Source organism: Natator depressus, chromosome 11 (assembly GCF_965152275.1).
Source record: "Natator depressus isolate rNatDep1 chromosome 11, rNatDep2.hap1, whole genome shotgun sequence".
Taxonomy (NCBI): Eukaryota; Metazoa; Chordata; order Testudines; family Cheloniidae; genus Natator; species Natator depressus.
The window spans coordinates 66,942,069-66,967,206 of NC_134244.1; the positions used below are offsets into that span (position 1 = coordinate 66,942,069).

The following is a 25,138-nucleotide window of genomic DNA, read 5'->3' on the forward strand; positions in this document are numbered from 1 at the left end:
CAATGTTTCACGATGGTTTAATTACATGTTTTACATCTATTTGTGGTTATTTTTAACTACTTAAGTGGCACCCCCAGTTTCCTTGATGGGGATAGGAGAGGGTTGCTTCATAAAATAAAGCCAAGATTTTCAAAAGTGGCTAGTTATTTCAGGTACCTCCGTTTTTAAGTGCCCAATTTGAAACCCATTGAAGAGGTGTGATTTTCAGAGAGTGCTCAACCCCGACCCTCTGAAAATCAGACCCCTTTCAGGTATGGGCCCCCAAAATGACTAGTCGTGAAAATCTTTTGCCTATTATTAATAATACGTTTCCATTCATAATACACAATGATGCACAAATAAGGTATCCATTTTAGCAAACATTTTTGGCCTGGTTGTGAGAAGTGCTGAGTCCTGGCAGGTGCTGATGACTTCAGCTGGAGGTGGGAATGCTCAGCTCCTCTGACAGTCAAGCTCTTTCTCTATGGATATTTTAAAGCAAGCTGAGCAAATACAGAGGCCAGCTTAGTCGATATTTTTAAAGAAAGTGAAATATCCATCTAAATCTGGTATGAAAAATATGTAGTATGTTCTAAGCCTTTTTATCTCATGGGGTATTGTCATTGAACAAGCTAAGGAATTTCTGAAGTATTTCTTCCCTCCTCCCCCACCAAAAATAAATGGCAGTCCTGGAAACGGAAGTCCTATCATCTGTTCTACATCAGAATAGATACAGCTTGCTATACAACAGCCCAGGCTTTCCCAGTCTGCCTTGCCAATGTGCCTCAGGAGTATGCGTGAAAAACGAGTTGTCTCCCTTCATTACGATCATTCACTCACTTGGCTTTCTGTTGACACTACCAATACAGGTGCTAATTACTGTGGTTGTTTTCGGTCTGGCTCCTCTGAGGGGCTGTGTACTCTGGCCCGGATCCAACAAAGCACTTAAGCACATACTTAACTTTAAGTCCTTGATTAGTCCCCCAATCCGCATGCATGAAGTTCAGCACCCCCATAAGGTCTTGTCTATAAGCAGATTTTGCACTGGTTCAGCTATATAGATTTAGAAATCAGCATAGCTCACCAACATGGATGCAATTACACCGATACAAAGCTGCTTTTACTGCATTCAAACGAGGGATTCTGCCAATTTAGTTATATCAGAATAAAATCACACTCTGAATCGAAAGAGTTCAATCAGTATTGAAACTATGTACAGACTAGCCCTAAGTCTCTGCAAGATTGGAGCTTTAATTTTATTGTATTTTAATTAGACCTTTTATCTTTTCTCCTTTTAAAACCAGAAAAGCCTTTATCTGAAACCAAAAATAATCTAAATAATAATACTTACCACTTTATGTAGCGCTCTACATGTTCAAAGCAGTGTAAAATCATTATCTGACTAATCCTTCATTAGGATAATTAGCAAAAGCCTAATTATTAATGTTTCAAGTCATTACAGAACAGGTGACAAAGATTATAGTCATACACTGTTAGGATTCTTTACACTCTCCTGTTAAAGCCTAATTAGAGTAATGCCAGGATATATACTTTAGTCACATAAAACAAGTCAAATAATAGTATCTATCAGAAATTATTTTCAGTATTTACCAAATAAGTCCTGATTCTGAGGACTATTTAAAACACACCATGTGAAAAATAAAGAATTTCACATTTTTTTCAATCTTCTTTTTCTAGGTGTCTCCCATAGATACTTGTAAAAGTCTTCTGTGCTAGAAGACACAACAGCCACTACCATAGTGCAGTCTAGATAGAAACAAGCTCAGCAATCAGAAGAGTGGAAGGTAGGGGTCCTCATTGCATCTTAGGATAGCCAGAACCATCAGGGAGCCAAATGCATGTGCAACACTGTAGCAACCAGTGTTTCTTCACTGATGCCTCTTGGTAGACTGAGCAGTCTTCTTACTGGGTGTCCACCCAATGCTGGAAACTTCCATGAACCAAATCAGTTATATAGTTTCCACTAATATACATATAATGGCACCCCTCCAAAAGTCTGTTACTATATTTTTCTCCCCACAAAATTACTTGTGTACACTAAGAAATATTGTGTTGCCTTCTGCTTTTATTTCTTGCAATAATATAATTCCTGTCTTAAATTTGTAATCAGCTGAGAAACAAGCTTTTCCTCCAGCACTTATAGAATCCTTGTTTCCAGAGCTGGGAGTATTTTTATGTTCTCCAGTCCCATTTCAGAATATTGTTCTGACTAGCGAGTTGCTTTCTCCCAATTAATTGTAAGTTTGAAATCAGCTGAAGACAGGGGGCATTTGGTGAACATATCTGCAGATATTTGTTTTCAATCTGAATCCTTCTTGAACCATCAGATGTCACTAAGGACACAAACAAGGCACTACCATCCCTATCTATCCTGGGCCACTCTTTGTGTGTTCTCTATGCCATTTAGTCCCGTAAGTTTTCCCTCTCTGAGTAGTGTTCAATGGAGGCATTTTTTCAAATTACAGAAATGCAACAAGATAATTTTTAGACCAGGAAAAACGTACCAGGAGCAAAGATCCCGGAAGGTCCAGTAAATTTCCAAGACTAACCTCCAGCATCACAATTAGATTATTTTCCTGTTCTTTTTGAATGTTTCTGTTGAGCAGTGCGTTAAACTCAAATGACAGGTTTCAGAGTAGCAGCTGTGTTAGTCTGTGTCCGCAAAAAGAACAGGAGTACTTGTGGCACCTTAGAGATTAACACATTTATTTGAGCCTAAGCTTTCGTGAGCTACATCCAATGAAGTGAGCTGTAGCTCACGAAAGCTTATGCTCAAATAAATTTATTAGTCTCTAAGGTGCCACAAGTACTCCTTTTCTTTAAACTCAAAAGTTACTCATGCCCTGAGCTGCTCCCTACAGGTAGATATGGGCCCCCATATGGAGAATGAGATACTATGTGGGCAGAAGGATTTGCCTGCATAGTGTTCATTGCAAGGACAGAGCCAAAATAGCATTTTGCATTCCTTCTTCTAGTACTGTGGTGGCTGTTAGCCAACAGCTAACATATTGCCAGAACTGCTATGACTCCATTGGTTTTGTTGGCACCAGATTACATTGTTGCGTAAACAAATGGCCTGATCTTGCTTTCATTGAAATCAATGGGAGTTTTGCCATTGACTTCACTGTGAACTGCGGCAGGGCCAATCATGTTTTTTGTCATGGCAAGACTCTTTATAACTTGGTGTCAGTGAATAGCTGTCAAGTTAAATTCAGCTCCATTCAAAATACAGGAAAAGTATGTTTGCCAAGTTTCTGAGAAGAAAACCGCCTATCAGCATAAATTAAAATGCTGCAGCAAGACCAAAATGTAAGCGGTTAAAATTGACTTATCTTTTTAATGAAACGAGAAGCAGTTTGAACTTTGAGAATGGAGCTGTCACAGTTAAATTATGAGACTCATCAATTTTCATTTTTCTCAAGGAGGTATAACAGAAGAATATAAATGATAGTTTATTGCTGACTTGTGAAGATGCTGAGTCAGAGGAAATGTGTTTATTTATATACCTAGAAAATATTAATAAAACATCATACCATCTCGTAGGTTTTTTCCCCTTTGTTGTTTCTAGCAGTTAAGCCTTGGCTTTGATATTAGCAGACTAAAGAGGAAGGGATGTGGGGAAGAGTGGAGAATTGTTAACGTATCAGTCAAGTCTGTATTGCTTCAGGGGTTGGTTTCTTTTTACATGCGCAGTTTGTTGTGTACTGGACCGAGGGTTTGGACTGCCAACCTCCCATGGTGATAAACTAAGGCCCAGTCCAGCTCCCCCTGAAAGCAATGTCAAAACTTGCATCACCTTCAGTGGGAGCAGGATTGGGTTGCTGCTCTGATGTAGCCAATCTCCAGCCACTGCTTGGCTTACTCCCATGAGTAGTCACACTGAGCTCAATGGGATTGCTGATGTGAATAATGGGAGATTTGGCACGTAATCTTAATTTTATCACCCAGTATGGTTTAAAAGTGTACAGTGAGAAAATTTAGCTTTGAATAAGGCAACATCATTGTAGTTGTGAGGCTTAATGACTTTGGGCCAGACTCTGCAAATTGATCCGTGCAGGTAGACCCCCTGAACCAGCACTGAAGTCAGGGGACTGCCCACACAGCTCCATTTGCACAGTGCCACTGATGTTTGTCCAGGATTTTGTAGATGAAAATACTCTAAATTCTGAGTATTATTAATATCAATTATTTATACAACCAATTATCTGATCTTCATTCTATTTCTAAGTGCATGTAAATTTACATTAGGGAAGAGAATTTCTGTATGTTTACAAAAATAATAATAAGCACCTATGTACTCCATCACTTTTCTTATTCAAAGCACTGTACAAACATTAATTACACAGAGACTGTAAACTGAGTTTTCAGAATTAGAGGATAACTTCATTTTATTGAAGGGAGGTAATGAAAGAATATCTTGCATTGAGCTGAATGGCTCATATTGGCAATATCATACACATCTCTACCTTGTCTAAGACAAATATGCTTTATAGAGGATATGTCCCCACTCATCAATGTCTTATGAAACCCTGGTTATGCTAAGTGAAATAATGGGTCAAGAAAAAAATCATTGTTATAAGTGATGGTAGGCACTTTTTACTGAAATACTAGTAGTTTTATATTCTTGACATGAATAATTGGATGTGTCATATGTGAAGCTACCTAGAAATAAAATAGAGGTAATAAAATAGAAAGACGTGATAGGATGTATTTATAACATCATAAAACAAACTGGCATTTTAATGTCTCAAGCCAGCCCATTTGCTATACTTCTTTTTTGATCTTGGCCCAAAAGGTTCTGTGCCTGAGTTAAACATGTTTTGGAGATAAAATCACATAGTGGGTAACTGATAGGGTGTGTTTCTGTTGATAGTATTCTCCTTTTAACTGGTCCCATTCTATCAGCTTAACAGGGTTGAGATTGGTGTGTGATTTTACAAAACTTTCACAGAACTACTGTGTGTAGATTATTTGTTAATCACTTTATGGTGCAAATTTCCCACACATTTTTAGTTGATAGCAAAGGCAATTCAGATGGTAGGATGTTATATGATAGATATGAAGAAGGAGTTTAGTGTTATTTTCCATTTTATGATTTGAGAAAACAATTAATAAGAAAGATGCTGCTGTTTGAGGCTTACTGTTTTAGCACGTTACTTAAGTGTCTTTTTTGAATCAAGGCCTAATATGGCATTGGACTAAGATAAGTTGCACTTTGTATGATTACATGATTAAAGTTGTGTTGGTGCTTCATTATCATTTTTTTCAATTGTAACTTACTATACAAGGCCCCATTTTAAGATTAATTATTCCATTTTTTTATCATTTCTTTAATTTAAAAATCTGGTGCAGTTGATTCTGTTTTTAAGAGGGACACACCTTCAGTTGCCAGCCTGTGTGGATTAATTAGCGTGAACATAATCAGCTGATCCCTTTACACCTAATACCCTACAGCTAGGGCTTTGCTATTTTCAAAAAGAGACCATGGGAACTTGCTGCTCTGAGCAGCAAATCCAGAATGGTGGCTGCACGTAGGTGTGGTGGAATTATCTGGCACGCACAGTCTATGGCTCGCTAGACTTTTAAACTGACAACCCTGAGTCTGTAAGGTGATAGCTGACAAAGTAGCAAGGTGTTGGAGATGGTTTGTCCTCTTTAGTTTAAGTGGGCAAAGAGCTAATAAAGTGCCTCCAGCTGCCTGCTTAGAAATTTTTACTAAGTGGTATTTGAACACTACCACAATTGCCAAGCCCAAATATTCAATCATCATGAGTCAGGACCTGCCCCCAAATCAACGTTTTTTAAAAAATTAACAAATTTTGGGTTATTTCCATTTGCCTTATGTTCTTTAAGGTACACTGGGGTCACATTTGTATTCTGTTCTCTGCTAACATGAGGGCTAAAAACGTACTTTAAAAAAATGAAAGCTGAGATACTCATGTATTCCTATGACTCCAGTGGCTCAGGCTTTAAGGAAATTGTCAGATTGGTACAAATACCTAACCTACTAGGAATAGGTGGTTTCCTCTATTTTCTGAGCTACCCAAAAATTTCTGAAGCACCTAAGCCCATCTATAATGAGTGTTTGTTTTACAAAGAAAGGATTCCGTTCTTTGTTTCATCAGGCTCTCTCTGGAGCAACGCGTTTTAAAACACTGGTGTTTCTCTGGATTTACTCCCATGTCAAAAGTGTAGAATCTGGCCCATTGTGTACAAAATGTGCTAGAGTCATTGGTGGTATATTGCTGGTATATTGCTTCTAACCAAGTTTTCCTTTGCCACAGTAGAACATCTAGATAAAAGTTTTCCCTTCCAACTAGAAGGGAGCTTGTATGCAAGAAATGCAGTCTCATTTAAATTATATCTCAGCTGAAAAGGAAGATGAGTTTGTTCTATATAGCAGTCAGAGGTTCTCAGAAATATCAGTCAGTCAGTTACCAGAGTGGTAAATTAAATCTGGAGCATGAGAGAGCTCTCTCATCACTACACATTGGTATGGAGGTTGCAGAGAGAGAGAGAGCTGTATCAAGCCTAAGTGTTTATGTGCTTGATGGAAATGTACAACTCATTTCCTTCCCTTCCATTGCTGTTATTGTCCATCACTTTAGTCCATTTTCACCTTGCTCAGAGATTCTGAATGGGACCTTCCTGCTATGGCACCTAATTAATCTCTCACAAGTCTGTTCTTGCAGCCAGTCTGCCTGGGATGCCCCTATTTTAGGTCGTATGAACTCATGAACAATACTCTTCCTCCCCCTCTCCACCTCTGTGCTATGCTGTCCCTTTCCACAAACAGATAAGATGTAGTTTTCAGCTACCTTTTTGGGAAGAGTGTGATATAAATCCTCTTATTATTCTACTGTACAGAAGTATATCCCCCAAAGTGCTCTTGTGCGCGCTCACGCTCTCTCTCTCTCTCTTTTCTTTCTTCTTCTAATGGAACATAATGTTACATTAAGATATAAACTGGCCTAAATTTTCAAAAGTTCCAGATGGGCATTCAGCATCACCAGTCAACACCTTACGTGGCTCTAAGAGAAAGTGCTGGGTACCCACCATCTGAAAATCAGTTCCCCTTCAGGCATATCAGATTGGGCACCTGAAAATCACTAGTCACTTTTGAAAACAGAGACGTACATATGCCCACATGCATGTATGTATATCTGTCCTGATGGTTAAAGCAGTGTGACCATGGGGAATATAAAACATAATAATATATATCAAACAATCATGAACATCAGACAAACTGTGCAGTAATCTCTAAAAGCCGGGAAGCTACATGTATGATATAAATAACAGATTCTTTAACTTGGATCCTTGTTACAAAATAACACATACTATACTATAAATACTATAAAAATATATAGTGTGATGTAATATCTATAATAGAATAATATGTACAATATACAGTGTATTTGAAATGTATTTCCTGGGTAAAATTTCCATTTTGGAAGCAGCTACACACACACACACCTATACACCTTCTTCAAAGACAATATTGATCTTCAGATGTGAAGTAACATATATGTTTTAGCCTGGAAAATGGAAAGGAGTCTTAAGTAAGTCTGGGAACTCGCTTTTCTCTGGCAGATCAGTGCGAGACTCTGGCAAGCCTCTTTAAGCTCTCGTGGTCTGCATCTGATCTCCAATGTTTTTAGTACAAAAAAACCCTGCAACAGCTCTATGAGTTTTCTGGCATCATGCAGGAATGGAAAAAAAAACCACAACATCTTTAATTCCCTCTGCTAACAGCCTCCTAAAGAGAATACTGTAAGAAATTTGGTCTTTTCCAGTTGAGCCCCCGCAGTAATCTAATTTGCCAGCCCAATGTATTCAGTGGCCAGCTCAGAACTGATGTGTTTTTAGCTATCAAACCAAATGTGCAATGAATAAAATACTGAACTAACACTGCAAATTACAGTGGGCAGTGGTGGGTTGCTGCTTTCTGTTTGTTTGCTAGTTTATCTGCCCCTCTTTATTTGAGGCACTAGGAGGACATACAGGACAGAATTGATCTCATTACTAATTGTAAAATTCTGTGGGGGGTTTTGGCGGTGTAAGTTAATCCTTTTGAAATCTTACATAGTAACAAAAAGTTGGAAACTGGCTTGACAAGCAAGTAAGGATGCAACAACTCAATGTGGGCAAAAAGGAATTGTGCTTTGGGGTTTTCATAAACTCATTATCCTCCCCATCCAAACTGTTCCAGAAGCAAGGGTGCTGGAAAAATTCCAGAGCAGAGAAGAGTTGGTTAAATGTTTTTGGTTTGGCCTCATCTATGCTTACAATTCTAATATCCCCTTCCCAGGCCATTCTCCTGACCATCACCAATCCAAATGTCAATCATTGATAAAGCAAAGTAAATAAAAAAATAAAATAAAGTCAGTATTTTGAACACGCCTTGCACTTCTGAACTGAGACACTTATTTCACAGAATCATAGAAATTTAGGGCTGGAAGGGACCTCAAGAGATTGTTGAGTCCTGTTCCCTGTGCTGAGGCAGGACCAAGTAAACCTACACTGCCCCTGACAGGTGTTTGTCCAACCTGTTCTTAAAAACTTCCAGTGATGGGGATTCCACAACCTCCCTTGGAAGTCTGTTCCAGAGCTTAACTATCCTGATAGCCAGAAAGTTTTTCCTAATATCTAACCTAAAATCTTTCTTGCTGCAGATTAAGTTCATTATCAGTTGTCCTTCCTTTAGTGGACATGGAGAACAATTGATCATAGTCCTTGTGGAAAATTGCTGGCACTACTTTGATGGGTCTCGTGCTTTCTCTTCTTGGGAAGGGTTCAGGGCACCGTTTCTCATCCCTGAACTGGAGTATTAACTGCCCCACTAGTGTCCTAAAGGAGGGCAGTGCAGAGAGAGGGACCTGGGCCTGCCCTCTACTCCAGGTCCCAGCCCAGGGGCCCTAGGGATAGCGGTAAACTGGGCTACTTCCCTCTCCTGCCCTTCAGCTTGTGGGGCTTCCTGCCCTCCCTCTGCACAAACCAGGTGTCCCTTTACCTTGGGTCTTGTTCGTCTTAGCCCACCGCAGCACTTTTCCAAACACTCCCCTGCTTCCCTCCAAACTGCTCTCGGCTCCAACACCAATCCACTCTGCTTCAACTCCTCCAAACAGCTCTCTGCTCCAACACCAATCCACTCTGCTTCAACTCCTTCCCTTGTCTGATAGAAGCGGGGGGGGGGGGGTGGCTTATCAGGTGACTGGCTTCAGGTGGTCTAATTGGCTTCAGGTGCTTTAATTAATCTATAGCAAACTTTCTTCCCTCTACAGGGAAGAAGGCTCCCTTTTAGCACTCTGCTGCTGCCCTCTGGCCTGGGCTTTCCTCGCTTTTTGCCCCTGCTTTCAGCTTCCCCCCTGACCGGGCCAGACGCTCTCCCCCTTTCTCCCCCCTTTTTTGTTTTGTCTTTCTGCTGTTGCTTGAGTGCTGGTCGGCTGCCGGCTGGCTGTCGGCCTCCCCCCCGCCCGCCCTTGGACGATGCTGCCGCTCCAGCTGAGGCACCCCCCCGAGAGAGGGGGGGCCTGCTGACCCGATCCCCGGAGGGGGGAAGTGGAGGGACCCAGCCCCCAGACCCAGTCACTTGCTGTTTGTTTGTGGACCCGTATCCGGCCGAGAAAGTCTCTTATCATCTGCTCTGGCATCCCTGGAATGCTACAGCTGCAAAGAAAGCCCGGAAAAGAAAGGGAAAAAGCCGTCCACCGGAGGAACACCGCCCGGGGAATCTACAAAAATCACTGTGGAGGGGGCCTTAAGACTGAGTAACTTTCGAACTGTGCTCTCGTGTGGGGGGAGGCCTTGACTGTGTCTTGACTGTGTTTGTAGGGACACAGGGGGTGTGGCATGGAGCTGCCCCCCGATCCATCTGTGTCCTCCCAACCCCCACACTACCATCTTCACCACTGGCCCCCTCCACCGTCTTTGCTGGCTGTTTAACATCTGCCTCTGGACTCAGATGCTCGCCCTGATTCCACCATGTGGGCCAGAAGCACCAGCCAACCAAACAGGACTCTCTGTACGAGCGTACGTTGGTTCATGTGCCCCCCGCCCCCCGAACTGTCCATTCCACAGCTTGTCCATTTTTACCTGACCCCAACTCCTGTTAACCACCTGCCACCACCCCCACTGGGGCATCGGCAATGGAGGGCACCGGGGTGACCTCCGCCGCTCCCATGCCCATCGCCTCCCCAGACTCTCGGGGAGCCCCCCCAGCCGGCGGGAAAGGCCAGGGCAAGAAGAAGGGGAAGGGCCCTGCTAAAACCACCAGGCCCTCCATGGCAGGGGCCACCCCCACTGCTGTGGCCCCACCACCGACCACAGCGTCCTTCCCCGCTGCCCCCTCCACCAGCTCTGCGGGTGTTCCTCCCTCAGCCCCCAGGACGTATGCCCGGGCGGCGGCAGCCCCCCGGCCTCCCGCCTCGTCATCTCTCCCGCCCACCACCTCCGCCACCATCAATAGCGGCCGGGGCCCCTTTCCCACCATGACAAGGAAGCACGGTGTCCGATGCCTCCTGGTGCCCACCTCGCCCCACGTGGAGACCTACGTGCGGGCGTTGGCGAGGGTGGTGGAGCCCTCAGCCATTGTGGCAGCCTCCAAAATGTACGGGAAGGTCGTCTTCTTCTTAGGATTGGAGGCTGCCACCCAGGAAGCGGTGGAGAGGGGCCTGGAGATGGGGGGATGTTTGTCCCCCTAGAGCCGCTAGAGGACCTGGGCGTCCGCCTGGTTCTGACCTCTGTCCCTCCTTTTCTCTCCAATGCTGCCCTGTTACCCGCCCTTTCCAACCTGGAGAAACCTGTTTCTGTTATCAGCCCTCTCCCGTTGGGCTGCAAGGACCCCACCCTCCGTCACATCTTCTCCTTCCGCCAGCAAGTGCAGCTTCTACTGCCGTCGGCGGCGCGTGATGGAGAGGCACTCGAGGGGTCCTTCCTAGTCCCCCACCAGGGGGCCCGTTACCGGGTGTACTTCTCCACGGGGGAAGCCTGGTGCAACCTCTGCCAGGTGTCGGGGCATGTCCAGAGGGACTGCCCCTTAGCCCGGCAAGGAGGGGCACCTGGGATCCCCGAGACCCGGCAGGACATTGGCCCCGTCATTGCCAACGCCCCTGGTCGCCCGGTACCCGAACCTGCCCCCCTCCTCTTCGGACCACCACTACTCCTGCTCAGGCCCAAGGGGCACCTCCCCTACAATGCCCAGACGAGTGGGAGAGCCCCGCCCTCGCTGCTGACAATCTGGCGGGGTCTATGGAGGAGGGTGTGGCAGAGATACCACGAGGCATGGGAGAGAGCCTGCCCCAGGGAGAATCCTCCCTCCCTTATGCTGCCCCACCGTTCCCCCACCCAAGTCCCTGAGCCATCGCCTTTACCCCCTGACACGACCCCTGCTAACCAGCCCCCAGATGATGCCATGGAGGGGTGGGCCCTAGTCCAGGGGAAGCGAGGCAAGCGGAAGGCCCAAGCTCTGCCTCATCTACCTGAAGCGGAGGCCCCCCGGAAGACCAGGAAGGGGGGCACCGATGCCAAGCCTTCCACTTTGCCCACGACTGCGTCTCATCCACCGGTGTCAGCCGGAAAAGACGTGGCAGCACCGGAAGGTAGTGTCTCCCCTCCACGGGAGACCCTCTCCTCCAAAACCCTCAAGGAAGCCCCTTCTGTCTTGACACTACCCGAAGCCCCCGTGAACCCCGAGGCAACCGTCGTGGCGGGTGCCAGCGGGGAGAACCCCGGGGCGGCGGAAAGTGTCCTCTCCTCCATGTTCGAGGAGATTGAGGCCCTACATCTGACCCCGGTCGCCCAGGGGGACGACGACCTTTTGCCAGCAAACCTCGATCTGGGCGACCTCACTCTACCCCTCTTTTCCCCATGCTCCCTCCCCCTAACTGCTTCTTCTGCTCCCACCTCCGAGGAGCCCCTGGACTCCTCCATCTACCTGGCTGCTGATGGCACCCTGCTGACGACCACCGAACCTGCTCAGGTGACAGCCAGCGCCACACGGCCAGGACACGAGTCGCCAGGGGCACCCCCCATTGGTGCGGAGCAATCGACTTCCCTCCCGGGCGGGGGCCCTACAGAAGATAATCCACCTCCTGACACTGTGGCCGCTAAATCCACAATAGAGCCCGCGCCCGGTGTTACTGTGAGCTCCCTCCCCACCCCCTTAACCCTTGAGCCTGATCCAGTTTACCTCCTGCAATGTTATCGCCATCCCCGGGGCTGTCTCCTTCCCTTTTCCAACTGATGACCCCAGGGAGCGGCCTTTGCGTTCTCCTGCCCCGACCCATTAGGGGCTGCTATTTTCCCTCCACTGCCCCCTATCACTCCAGGGCTTGAGGCGGGCCTAGAAGCTCCAGCCCATCAGGCACCCTGTTGGGGGTCCTCACTCTGCTTGCCCGTTTTAGTGGGCCATGGGGCTGCACCAAGGGCCCCGTCGGGGAACAACCAAGAAACGGTAACCCCATCCCCCATAAGCTGCGAGGAGAGCTGCAGAAGTTTTTAGAGGATGTCCGTGGCTCCCGCAACAAGGTACAGCTTGCTCTCCAACGATGGGGGGACTTTTCTCGAATCCTCCAGGCCACAAGGGCCCTCCTGGGGGAAGGTAAAGGGACGGGGAAGCGGGATGCCGTGGCCTACTGGCAGGTCCGTGTCTTCCATGAACAATTACTCACCTACAGAATGGGTCAAGGACTGTTGCGTGGCCCGCTGGGGGATGCAAGCGTCCCTGCCAGTGAGGATCCCCCCCGGCCCTCCCCATGACACCTCTCACCATTGCAACGTTGAACACCCGGGGTTGTAGGATGGCTCTCCGCACGTCCCAGGTGCTCTCCTTCCTTCGGGAGGGAGGGTGCTCTGTGGTTTTCCTGCAGGAGACTCATACGGATCTGACCGCCGAAGACAGTTGGCGGCTGGAGTCGGGGGACAGGGTCTACTTTAGCCATTCCATGGTTCAACAGGCTGGAGTGGCGACCCTGTTCTCCCCCGACCTATGGCCCGAGGTGCTAGGGGTCGCCGAGGCCATGCCGGGTCAGCTGCTGCATCTCCGGGTCCATATAGAGGGGCTCGTGTTTAACCTCGTTAATGTCTATGCCCCGACATCGGGCCCAGAGCGGCTGCAGTTCTATCAGCAGGTGTCCGCCTTCCTCGGCACCTTAGATTCTCATGAGTGCCTGGTCCTGGGATGGGATTTTAATACCACCCTCGAGGAGCGGGACCGCTCGAGGACCGAGCAGAGCCCGGCCACCGCAGACACCCTCCGGGAGATAGTCGAACATCACTCCCTAGTGGACATCTGGCGTGACCACCACCCGGATGACACTTCCACGTTCACCTTTGTCCGGGTGGAGGCCCATCGGTCAAGCCACTCCCAGTTGGACCACATTTATTTGTCACGCTTCCATCTCTCACGAGCCCACTCCTCCAGCATTCAGCTGGCCCCATTTTCTGACCATCACCTAGCCACTGTGACAGCCTCCCTGTGTGCGGAGAGGCCAGGGCTGGCCTATCGGCATTTTAACAACAGCCTGTTGGAGGATGAGGGCTTCATGACGTCCTTCCGGGAATTCTGGCTGGCCTGGCAAGGGCAGCGGCGTGCCTTTCCCTCGGCGCAGCGATGGTGGGACCTGGGGAAGGTGCGCGCCCGGCTTTTCTGCCGCGACTACACCAAGGGCACCAGCCGACGGAGAAATGCGGCGATAGAGCAGTTGGAACGGGAGGTCTTAGAGCTGGAGAGGCGTCTGGCCACCAACCCCGAGGACCTGCTCCTCTGCGGAGTGTGCCAGGAGAAGCGGGAGGAGCTCCGGACCCTCGAGGACCATCGGGCCCGGGGCGCCTTTGTTCAATCCCGCATCCGCCTCCTTTGGGAGATGGATTGCGGCTCCCGCTTCTTCTATGCCCTGGAGAAAACGAGGGGGGCCAAGAAACACGTCACCTGCCTCCTGGCAGAAGATGGCGCCCCCCTCACGGAACCAGCGGAGATGTGCGGGAGGGCCGGAGCCTTCTACGCAAGTCTTTTCTCCCCGGATCCGACCGACCCTAGTGCTTGCAGAGTGCTCTGGGAGGAGCTCCCTACGGTCAGCGCGAGCGACCGAGACAGGCTAGAGTTCCTCTCACTCTGGCCGAGTTCTTGGAAGCTCTCCGTCGTATCCCCACTAATAAGTCTCTAGGCATGGACGGGCTGACCGTGGAGCTCTATCGCGTTTTGGGACGTCCTTGGCCCAGACCTAGTCACCGTCTGGGCCGAGTCTTTGCAGAGCGGGGTCCTCCCTCTTTCATGCAAGCAAGCTGTGCTCACCTTATTGCCGAAGAAGGGGGACCTCCGCAATTTACGAAATTGGCGTCCCGTCTCGCTCCTCAGTACGGACTACAAAATCGTAGTGAAAGCAATCTCGATGCGGCTAGGGTCCATGCTGGTGGACGTGATCCACCCAGACCAGACCTACACCGTCCCGGACCGCAGCATCTTTGATAACCTATTTCTGGTTCGGGACCTCTTGGAACTCGGGTGTAGAGACGATCTGTCGTTCGCCCTCCTGTCCCTAGATCAGGAGAAGGCATTTGACAGGGTGGACCACGGGTACCTCCTGGGCACCCTGCGGGCGTTTGGCTTCGGAACCCAGTTTCTGGGTTTTCTCCGGGTGCTGTACTCTTCCGCAGAGTGTCTGGTTAAGCTCAACTGGACCCTGACCGAACCGGTCAGCTTTGGGCGAGGAGTACGGCAGGGGTGCCCCCTCTCGGGCCAGCTGTATGCTCTGGCGATCGAGCCCTTCCTCTGTCTCCTCCGCAGGAGGTTGACAGGGTTGGTGCTACGGGAGCCGGAGCTGTGGCTGGTCCTGTCGGCGTACGCTGATGACGTGCTCCTCGTGGTCCAGGACCTGGGCGACTTGGCGCGGGTGGAGGCTTGCCAGGCCATCTATTCAGCAGCCTCCTCCGCCTGGGTCAACTGGGTCAAGAGCTCTGGCTTGGCAGTAGGAGACTGCTGGCAGGCGAGCTCCCTCCCACCCGTGCTTCAGACCATCCGGTGGAGCGCGGGTCCGCTGCTCTACCTCGGCGTTTACCTTTCTGCCACGCATCCCTCTCTGCCAGAGAACTGGGAAAATTTAGAGGGCGGGGTGCTAGAGCAGCTCTGGAAATGGACGGGACTACTCCAATGTCTCTCCCTCCGAGGGAGAGCACTGGTGCTTAATCAACTAGTCCTGTCCATGCTCTGGTATCGGCTCAACACCCTGGTCCCAGCCCTGGGTTTCCTGACCAACCTCCGGACATCGATTCTGGGGTTCTTTTGGTCAGGAATGCACTGGGCCCCTGCAGGGGTTCTTCATCTACCCCTGAAGGAAGGAGGACAGGGCCTGAAGTGTCTGCACACTCAGGTCCGTGTCTTCCGCCTCCAGGCCCTACAGAGGCTCCTCTATGGTGCAGGCAGTTCGGCGTGGAGCATACTGGTGCACGCCATCCTGTGCCGCATCCGAGGGCTCCAATATGACCGGCAGCTCTTTTATCTCCATCCGGGAGGTCTTCCCCGAGACCTCTCCGGGCTGCCGGTCTTCTACCAGGACCTTCTCCGGACTTGGAAACTGTTTTTAATGACCAGGTCCGTGGCGGCCACCGAGGGGGCAGATTTCCTTGCGGAGCCCCTGCTACACAACCCCCAGCTCCGTGTGCAGGTGGCGGAGTCCCGCTTGGTGCGCCAGAGCTTGATCCTGGCAGAAGTCACGAGAGTCGGAGACCTCCTGGACTACGACCAGGGAGACTGGCTGGATCCCCTGATGCTTGCTCGGCGAATGGGGCTCTCCAGACCTCGCACCCCCCGGCGCGTACTTCAGGAGGTGAAGGCCGCTTTGCCGCCCACTGCTCGAGCTTACCTCAACCGGGTCCTGCTCGAAGGCATGCCCTGCCCACCCTTTACCCCAGGCCTGCCGAACCTTTTAATTGGACCCCTACCCCGTAGACCCAATCAACCCCCTCACCCCTTTACTGCGAGCCGGCTGCATGAACTGCAGCCGGTATGCTTCCAAACCGCGCCAAGGAAACATCTATACACGCTCATGCTCCATACCCTTCATGCCCTCACCCTAGTGTCCCGCTCCGACACAAAATGGTGAGACCTTCTGCCACCTTTGGAGGGTGAGCAGCCCCGGTGGGCCAGCCTATATTCCACCTTGGTTCCGAGGCCCATCGGGGACATCAGTTGGCAGCTCCTTCACGGAGCTGTGAGCACGGGCATGTACTTGGCGCGTTTCAACCCCATCCCTTTTGCGGTGTGAGGGAAACCCTGGTGCAAGTATATTTGGAGTGCGCCAGGCTGCAGCCCATGTTCCGGCTCCTCACAAATCTCCTATTACATTTTTGGTTGCACTTTTCCCCTCACCTTTTTATTTATGCACTCCCCATCCGTGGTCTCACAAAGTCGCGGGATCTCCTAGTTAACCTCCTCCTGGCCCTGGCTAAAACGGACATCTATAAAACCAGAGAGAGGAGGTTGGTCGATGGAGTTTCCTGTGACTGTGGGGCCATTTTCCGATCCTCGGTCCGTTCACATATCCAGGCGGAGTTCCTCTGGGCGGCGTCCACCGACTCCCTTGATGCTTTTGAGGAGCGGTGGGCGCTGTCCGAGGTTCTCTGCTCGGTGTCCCCGTCCGGTTCCCTTTGTTTGACCCTTTGATTGGGGGAGAGATTAAGGGGCCCCAGCCATTGCTGCTGCGGACACCACCACCTTAGAGGGGTCCTTTCACACGTGGGTGCACGTGCCCCCCCACCAGATTGTCCACCCCACAGCCTGCCCCTCTTATTGGATGCTTTCAGAGGAGGGAATTGTTGGTGACACTGGGCGTGGCGCCAGGTAACTCGAGGGGGTGGCAGACCTTGAGAGTCAATGAAGCCCCCTCGCTCTGGGCCACCAGGTAACTCGGAAGGGTGGAAGACCACGAGAGTCGAGGAAGCCCACCGCTCTGGGCCCAGGCAAGCTTGAACACTTCCCTCCCCTGAAGCTAGTGAGAAAACAATTGTGATTGGTTGCTGTGTTACACATGTCATATGCTGTTGTTTTTGTTTTGTAAGTGTGTTATGCAAATAAAAACGCCTTTTTTTGCTTCAAAAAAATAAAACCACTCTCCTGCTGCCCTTTGGCCATGCTGTATCACAGTCCTCTTTACAACAGCCATTAACATATATGACGATGGTTATCAGTTTACCCTCAGTCTTCTTTTCTCAAGACTCAACATGCCTAGTGTTTTAACCTTTTGTCATTGTCTAGCCATAGTTTGTATAAATGATCTCTGGAATATTAGTAAGGTGGTAACTTATTGCACTGTCTTTTGATCTTTATTCTTTTTCTCTCCAATGCAGTGGGTACTGCTCAACCTTTCAAAAGTTCAAATAACTCTACAGAAAGCATAGGGAACCTTTTGATGATGGTTGTTTTAGCCTATGCAATAAACTTTCCCCTGTGTACTAACTTCTCTGAAAATAGTAACTGAGACAATGAACTCCATTTGAAATCGGATTCTCTTTTACTGCCATTGTCTTCTAGACTGCTGATTGTCTTTAATGGCAAGAGTTATATTTCTGTCATTGTTTTCTTTTACAGTGAGAGATGCAGATACACCATGCGTGGACACAAGGATTCGGTCAATAGTATAGAGTTTCTTCCATTCTCCAACACCATTCTCACCAGCTCTGCAGACAAGACCCTATCTCTCTGGGATGCCAGAACAGTGAGTAATATGTGGTTTTGGACTCTTTCTGAATATACGGAAGTTAGTGGCACTGTGCAAATACAATGGTTGATTAATGAAAAGAAGAGTGAAAGCTGGTGCAGAAAATCAACAAGTGTGTTGTCAGGGGACTTGGTAGTAGTATACAGAGCCTTTCATCTTCAGGTATTATATACTGACCAAAAAATTATCACCATGTAACAGCTCTTTGGGGGACCTCTGAAATGCGTTGTTCATCTAAGTACATTTGCTAATACGCAGATATCAATATCACTGTTAGCGTTAATTGTTGTCCTTATTGGCATTCTTAGCAGAAAGGCTGAGGGATGAATCCCAGCCTTATAACTGCCCCCTGCAGAATGGAGTTGAAACAATGGTAAGGCTGTGTGTGGAAGACTGCCCTGCTATTCTGCAAATAGAACAGTTGTCAGTGAGCTCTGTATGGTACCTTTCATAATCATTAAAATTGACTTTAAATTATTTATAAAGAAAATTTAGCAGTGAAAAATGGTTGGGGGGTGAGGAGGAATAGAGGACACAATAGTGTGTAGGTCTAATATGTTTTCTTTTTGAGGGAATGGCCTTCATAACTCACTGCTGACCTCTCATGAGTTATAGATCATTCTCTTAAGAAAGGGAATATATCACTGTGGGTACTGGCTGAAAATATACATCTCTCCATCTCATTGTTCCCTAGCCTCACTTTTTCCTATGTGAATAAATGCCTGGAATGATAGGCATTCACACAGTGTATACAGTACAGAATGATACGTGATGCTTGGTACATTACAACCTCTTGATCTCTGTTGCTTTCAATCAACACCACAATTTAAATGTCTAATCCTAATTGATAAAGAATGTAATAATGAAAGTTCACTTCGGAATAAAATAAGAGGGACAGATTTCCATCTCCCATGGTAATACTGAAAGGATTGGGCCAAAAAGCAGAGAGAACATCCATCACCATGGTATTCCTCCTACACTGTGGGAATTCTCAACTAGCCTGTTGAACTGGTATTATGACCCCTTTGCACTACTCTAGCAGCATAAAGCAACCAAAATATCGAATATACACAGAATATGGAAGATCATGTTGGTATGAAAAGTAATTATAGAAGTAAAGTGGGGGAGAACTATGCGAAGAAGGGAGAAAAAGTCATTGCTGTAATAGTTATGCAAATATTAGATGTGAGAGAGAAGTTCTCATGAAGGGGACAGTGGAATACTCTGAAGTTAATTAGCCACTTTCTATTTATGGATTATAGAAACAGACAGGATAGAAGGTCATTTAATAAGAATCATGAACATTAAGCACAACAAGTTAAAATGAAGTCAGTCAAGACTCATTGTTCTTAGATATGGAAGTTAGTTTCTGAGGAAGTTTGACAGAAGAATGAACAATTCAAAAAGAGAGTGAATATTGAAATACAAAAATAAAGTTAAAACTTAATTGGAAAAAAGAACTTTATTTATATTAAAATACCTTTTTTTTTACCATAACTTAATGCCGAACACATTATCACCGAAATCTCACCAATATTGCTTTTTTCACTAACAAAATGAGAATCAGGACATTTATTTGTTCTTGATGGGAACAAAATGGGAATAAGGACAACCTAGGAAATTACAGACCAGTCAGCTTAACTTCAGTTCCCAGAAAGTTAATGGAGCAAATAATTAAGCAATCAATTTACAGACACCTAGAAGATAAGAAGGTGATAAGTAACAGTCAGCATGGATTTGTCAAGAACAAATCGTGTCAAACCAACCTAATAGCTTTCTTTGACAGGGTAACAAGCCTTGTGGATGGGGGAAAGCAGTAGATGTGGTATATCTTGACTTTAATAAGGCTTTTGATACTTTCTCACATGACTGTCTCATAAACAAACTAGGGAAATATTATCTAGATGTAGCTACTATAAGATGGGTGCATAACTGATTGGAAAACCATTCCCAGAGAGTAGTTATCAGTAGTTCACAGTCAAGCTGGAAGGGCATATCAAGTGGGGTCCCACAGGGACCAGTTCTGGGTCCAGTTCTGTTCAATATCTTCAAGATTTAGCTAATGGCATAGAAAGTACACATGTAAAGATTGCTGACAATACGTAGTTGGGAGGGGTTGCAAGTGCTTGGGAGGATAGGACTGTAGTTTAAAATGATCTGGACAAACTGGAGAAATGGTCTAAAGTAAATAGGATGAAATTCAATAAGGACAAATGCAAAGTACTCCATTTAGGAAGAAACAATCAGTTGCACACATACAAAATGGGAAATGGCTGCCTAGGATTGAGTACTGCAGAAAGGGATCTGGGGGTCAAAGTGAATCACAAGCTAAATATGAGGCAAAAGTGTAACACTGTTGCAAAAAAAGCAAACATTCTTGGCTACATTAGTAGGAGTGTTGTAAGCAAGACACAAGAAGTAATTCTTCCATTCTACTCCGCACTGATTAGGCCTCAACCGGAGTATATTGTTCTGGGCACCACATTTCAGGAAAGATGGGGACAAACTGGAGAATGTCCAGAGAAGAGCAGCAAAAATTATTAAAGGTCTAGAAAACATGTCCTATGACAGAAAATTGAAAAAAAAAACCTGGATTTGTTTAGTCGAGAGAAGAGAAGACTGAGGGGGGACATGATAACTATAAGGTGGATAGAAAGCTGGCTAGATTGTCGGGCTCAACGGGTAGTGATCAATGGCTCCATGTCTAGTTGGCAGCCGGTATCAAGTGGAGTGCCCCAAGGGTCGGTCCTGGGGCCGGTTTTGTTCAATATCTTCATAAATGATCTGGAGGATGGTGTGGATTGCACCCTCAGCAAGTTTGCAGATGACACTAAACTGGGAGGAGAGGTAGATACGCTGGAGAGTAGGGATAGGATACAGAGGGACCTAGACAAATTGGAGGATTGGGCTAAAAGAAATCTGATGAGGTTCAACAAGGACAAGTGCAGAGTCCTGCACTTAGGACGGAAGAATCCCATGCACCGCTACAGACTAGGGACCGAATGGCTAGGCAGCAGTTCTGCAGAAAAGGACCTAGGGGTTACAGTGGATGAGAAGCTGGATATGAGTCAACAGTGTGCTCTTGTTGCCAAGAAAGCCAATGGCATTTTGGGTTGTATAAGTAGGGGCATTGCCAGCAGATCGAGGGACGTGATCGTTCCCCTCTATTCGACACTGGTGAGGCCTCATCTGGAGTACTGGGTCCAGTTTTGGGCCCCACACTACAAAAAGGATGTGGAAAAATTGGAAATAGTCCAGCAGAGGGCAACAAAAATGATTAGGGGACTGGAACACATGACTTATGAGGAGAGGCTGAGGGAACTAGGGATGTTTAGTCTATGGAAGAGAAGAATGAGGGGGGATTTGATAGCTGCTTTCAACTACCTGAAAGGGGGTTCCAAAGTGGATAGCTCTAGACTGTTCTCAGTGGTAGCAGATGACAGAACAAGGAGTAATGGTCTCAAGTTGCAGTGGGGGAGATTTAGGTTGGATATTAGGAAAAACTTTTTCACTAGGAGGGTGGTGAAACACTGGAATGTGTTACCTAGGGAGGTGGTGGAATCTCCTTCCTTAGAAGTTTTTAAGGTCAGGTTTGACAAAGCCCCTGGCTGGGATGATTTAATTGGGGATCGGTCCTGCTTTGAGCAGGGGGTTGGACTAGATGACCTCCTGAGGTCCCTTCCAACACTGATATTCTATGATAACAGTTTTCAAGTACATAAAAGGTTGTTACAAGGAGGAGAGAGAGAAAAATTGTTCTTCCTAACCTCTGAGGATAGGACAAGAAGCAATGGGCTTAAATTGCAGCAAGGGCAGTTTTGTTTGGACATTAGGAAAAACTTCCTAACTGTCAGGGTGCTTAAGCACTGGAATAAATTGCCCAGGGAGGTTGTGGAATCTTTGGAGATTGGAGATTTTTAAGAGCATGTTGGACAAACACCCGTCAGGAATGGTCTAGATAATACTTAGTCCTGCCGTCATTGCAGGGGACAGGACTAGAAGACCTCTTGAGGTCTGTTCCAGTTCTATGAGTCTATAAAAATTAGTCAGTTTCTGATACAGTGCTTACCATGGTTTGCCCTTTACTAAACTTGGAATTAAACCTTTTTCAGTATTCGTTCACCTGCACTGGTTTTCAAGAAAGGATAGCTTTCTACTGTAGAAAAGGTCTTTGTCCAAAACATAGTATCTGTTTAAAATTGTTTTCATGTTTATTCTACTTGTGTCCCTTGGGATATCTTGCAAATCTCAAATAAATTGCTCATATTTGGATAGCACTTAAGTGACTCATTCATCATGAACACCTTGTTTCTTTCTCAAATACTGAATGATCAGGTTATACTAATGGTCTCTTCCAGAAACACGAAAAGCAGTTTAGTCACATTAGTCAGACTGGAACAATGCATTTCCCCACCTCTCTGGGATCAATTAGTATTATGGCATACATCTAAAGATGTTCTTCAATGAAACATGAAAATTATACACTGGTTTATTTTCCTATTAGTTGGGTTTAAAGCTTCTATTCGCATTATTAATCATATCCTGCTCTTAAATCATTAGCCTAAGTCAACTCTCTATTATAAAACATAATGGATGCAAAGAACAGCATGTCAATTCTGTCTAAGTCAAATGGACACATCAGCTTTGAATTTTGGAGGAGAATGGAAAATAAATCTTTATAATCACAAAGCTGAACCTATAAAACATCTTGCAGAGTTTGGAAATGAATTAAATTTGCATGTTATTTTTTTGATAGCATGCATGGTTTGTTTCAACAGGTTGAAGAAATATCCATGATGCTTTCATTAAATAAGTAGTATGTTGTTTTCAGGGAAATAAGATTATGAAAGGGTAAATAAGATTTAGATGATCATGGAACTTTCCAAATGTTTTGGAAGGAAACACAACCTGTTGTTAAGTTTGAATTGGAAGCATCCTAACACTGGGCCAAATTCCCACTGGATTACAAGTGTGGGCACAATTCAGTGGTGGAATCTATTGGCAGTAAAGCTGAAGATTTTCATGCCAAGCAAAGGTGCTGAATTTTTTTCTTTCTTTTTGCCAGTTTCATAGAAATACAAGCATTCTGGCTTTTCAGCAGAATATTTTTATGCTGTCACATCAGAGTAAACATCTTCTCTTTGTGGGAATTGCAATGTGTATCGAATGTTAAATGTGCGGAACATGAGAGACTCACAATCCCCTAAAGCACAGTTCACCTGCATGGTTAGTTCTGTCCAAGATAAGATGGCTGCCATTCATCTGTATTTCTCACATTCTGATGAGTAATTTCCAGTGCTAATCAAATTTGTTTGAAGAAAATAAACACAAATCCAAATATTCAGTCATCTCAGCCTGCATGTACACTGAGTTTTCAAAAAATTGGATAAAAACAAAACAAACAAAAAATCAGAACATATATTTGTCTATATGTGTGAAGTCATATTTGATTTAGTACTGTCTGAGGCAAAACAATTGTCATATTCTGTAACTAGCGATTTCACATTCTGTAACAGGTATGTAATAGTAGTTGTCATTAAAAAGTTAACATTTACTAATAGTAACACACCGTGGTATGATCTTGCAAAAACTTACACATATGCTTAGCATTACCTATCTGAATAATTCCATTCTCTTCAGTGGGACACTCGTGTAAAATTAAATACATGCATAACTCTTTACAGAATTAGGGCCATACTGTGCTTATTTTTTATTCTAACTATAGGGAAATACTAGGTAACTCAGATATCATTCTGTAGTTATTGTTGGCAAATGTTGACTTTTCAGTGGCAACCACTGTAATTCAGTTGTGCGTAGTACAATTTATGTCATTATCCATGACTGCTTTCAGACTTTGTCACTTATTTTGCAGTGTAGTCTACCAATTTCAAACATGCTTTTTATACTTCCATACTGTTCTGCAGCAGAATGCTAGAATAATAACACAGGTGATGCCATTTCTATCCTGCTGTGAAGCTAACGTCCCTGGAATTCAAACAGGAAGACAGCAAGCATGTCAGATTTTTATTGTTTGGGTTAAAAATTACTTAAACATTGGTAAAATAGCTCAGCATAACAGTGGCCAAGCTTGTGTTCAAAATCTATACATCAAACCTTATCAATGACTTAATTTGTGGACTGAAGAGCACAGTTAAAAGCTGAAAGCTCTGGAGTAGTGTGGTGTCTTTGATGAATAATGCAGGTATCAATAACAGGAGAAGAGGAAGAAAACTGGATGAGCTTGTCCAAAACACTTACTCTTCTGCTTTGATAGCATCAAATAACTCCCATTAATGCTAACTCACTTTCTTAGAGCCTATAGCTGGAAGGCCTGATGACCAGCTGGCGTGGCGCTCAGGTTGTGGCCTTACAGTTTCTGCTGACCTAGTCATCCCAGAGGGGACCCTGGCTGTGGCTTCATCACCCTCGCGTGCTCCAGTTGCTCCCCATGAGGTTCTGCCATTACAGGAAAGCAGGGTAGCAAGGTAGAGGGACCCAGGCCCTCCCACTCCACTGGGTCCTGACCCACGACCCTAGGGGTTTATCAAAGTGCCCAGCCCAGTCATTGAGCTATCCCAAATTTTGTTTTCCCTCTGTCACTTTGTTCCAGTCTGGAGTTCCTCAGGTTTGGGCACCATCACAGGCTTAGCAGACTCTCCTTGGTCTCTTTGTGTACTGTTCAGCCAATCTCTCTTTGGGCTTTCAACTCCCAAGAAGAGGGGGTGGGAAATCCAAGTCCCTGATCCTAGAGTAGCCCTCACAAACTGTTGCCACTCCTGGCACAGCTCTCAGCATCATCCTCCTTGCAGCTCCTTCCCCTTTTTCCTGGGTACCAGCATCCTTTTAAATTGTGTCCTGCACCTGTTGAGGGATGGGACATTCCCTAGACCAGTACTGCTCTATTCCCTGACTTGGTTCAGTGTGGGCCCTGCATAGCCCATCAGAAACTGTCCCCTTCCATTTCAGAGTCACTGGTCTGCTTATGTTGACAGCCCCCCACTGCACCACCACCCCCATCTCAGGAAAAGAAATCTGCATTTTTATGATCTTTACCATTTGGCTGCAGTACTTGAAAGCAGTATGGTTGAGGGACAGATACCACCACATGACTTGGTGGTTGTGGTCCTTCATGGATTGTAGCCATCGTAGGGACATGTGATCCATCACTAGCTGGGGTGGTTGGTCCCACAGGTAAATTCAAGGCATCATCAGCCTGTGTTAGCATTAGAGCCCCCCTCTCTATCACTGAATAGGCGGCTTCTCAGGGAAATAGCTACCTTCAAAGATATAGGATGGGATGCTCCTCTCCCTCTACTTCTTGTGATAGTACACATCCAAGACCAATGTCCGTCACATCCTTTTGTAAAATAAAAGGTTTTGAAGAGTCTGGATGAAATAAAAAGGGTTCCGAGACCAGCTGTTTTTTT

At 46.3% G+C, this 25,138-nt stretch overlaps 1 protein-coding gene across 2 annotated transcripts in view; it reads left to right on the plus strand.

The window, feature by feature from the left end:
• SPAG16 (sperm associated antigen 16) overlaps positions 1-25,138 on the plus strand; it is a 711,557-nt gene that overhangs the window by 467,793 nt on the left and 218,626 nt on the right. For both annotated transcript variants that reach the window (XM_074968104.1, XM_074968105.1), the window contains exon 13: positions 17,582-17,708. In XM_074968104.1, the coding sequence (XP_074824205.1) occupies positions 17,582-17,708 (127 nt within the window). The remainder of the gene's footprint in view (positions 1-17,581; positions 17,709-25,138) is intronic.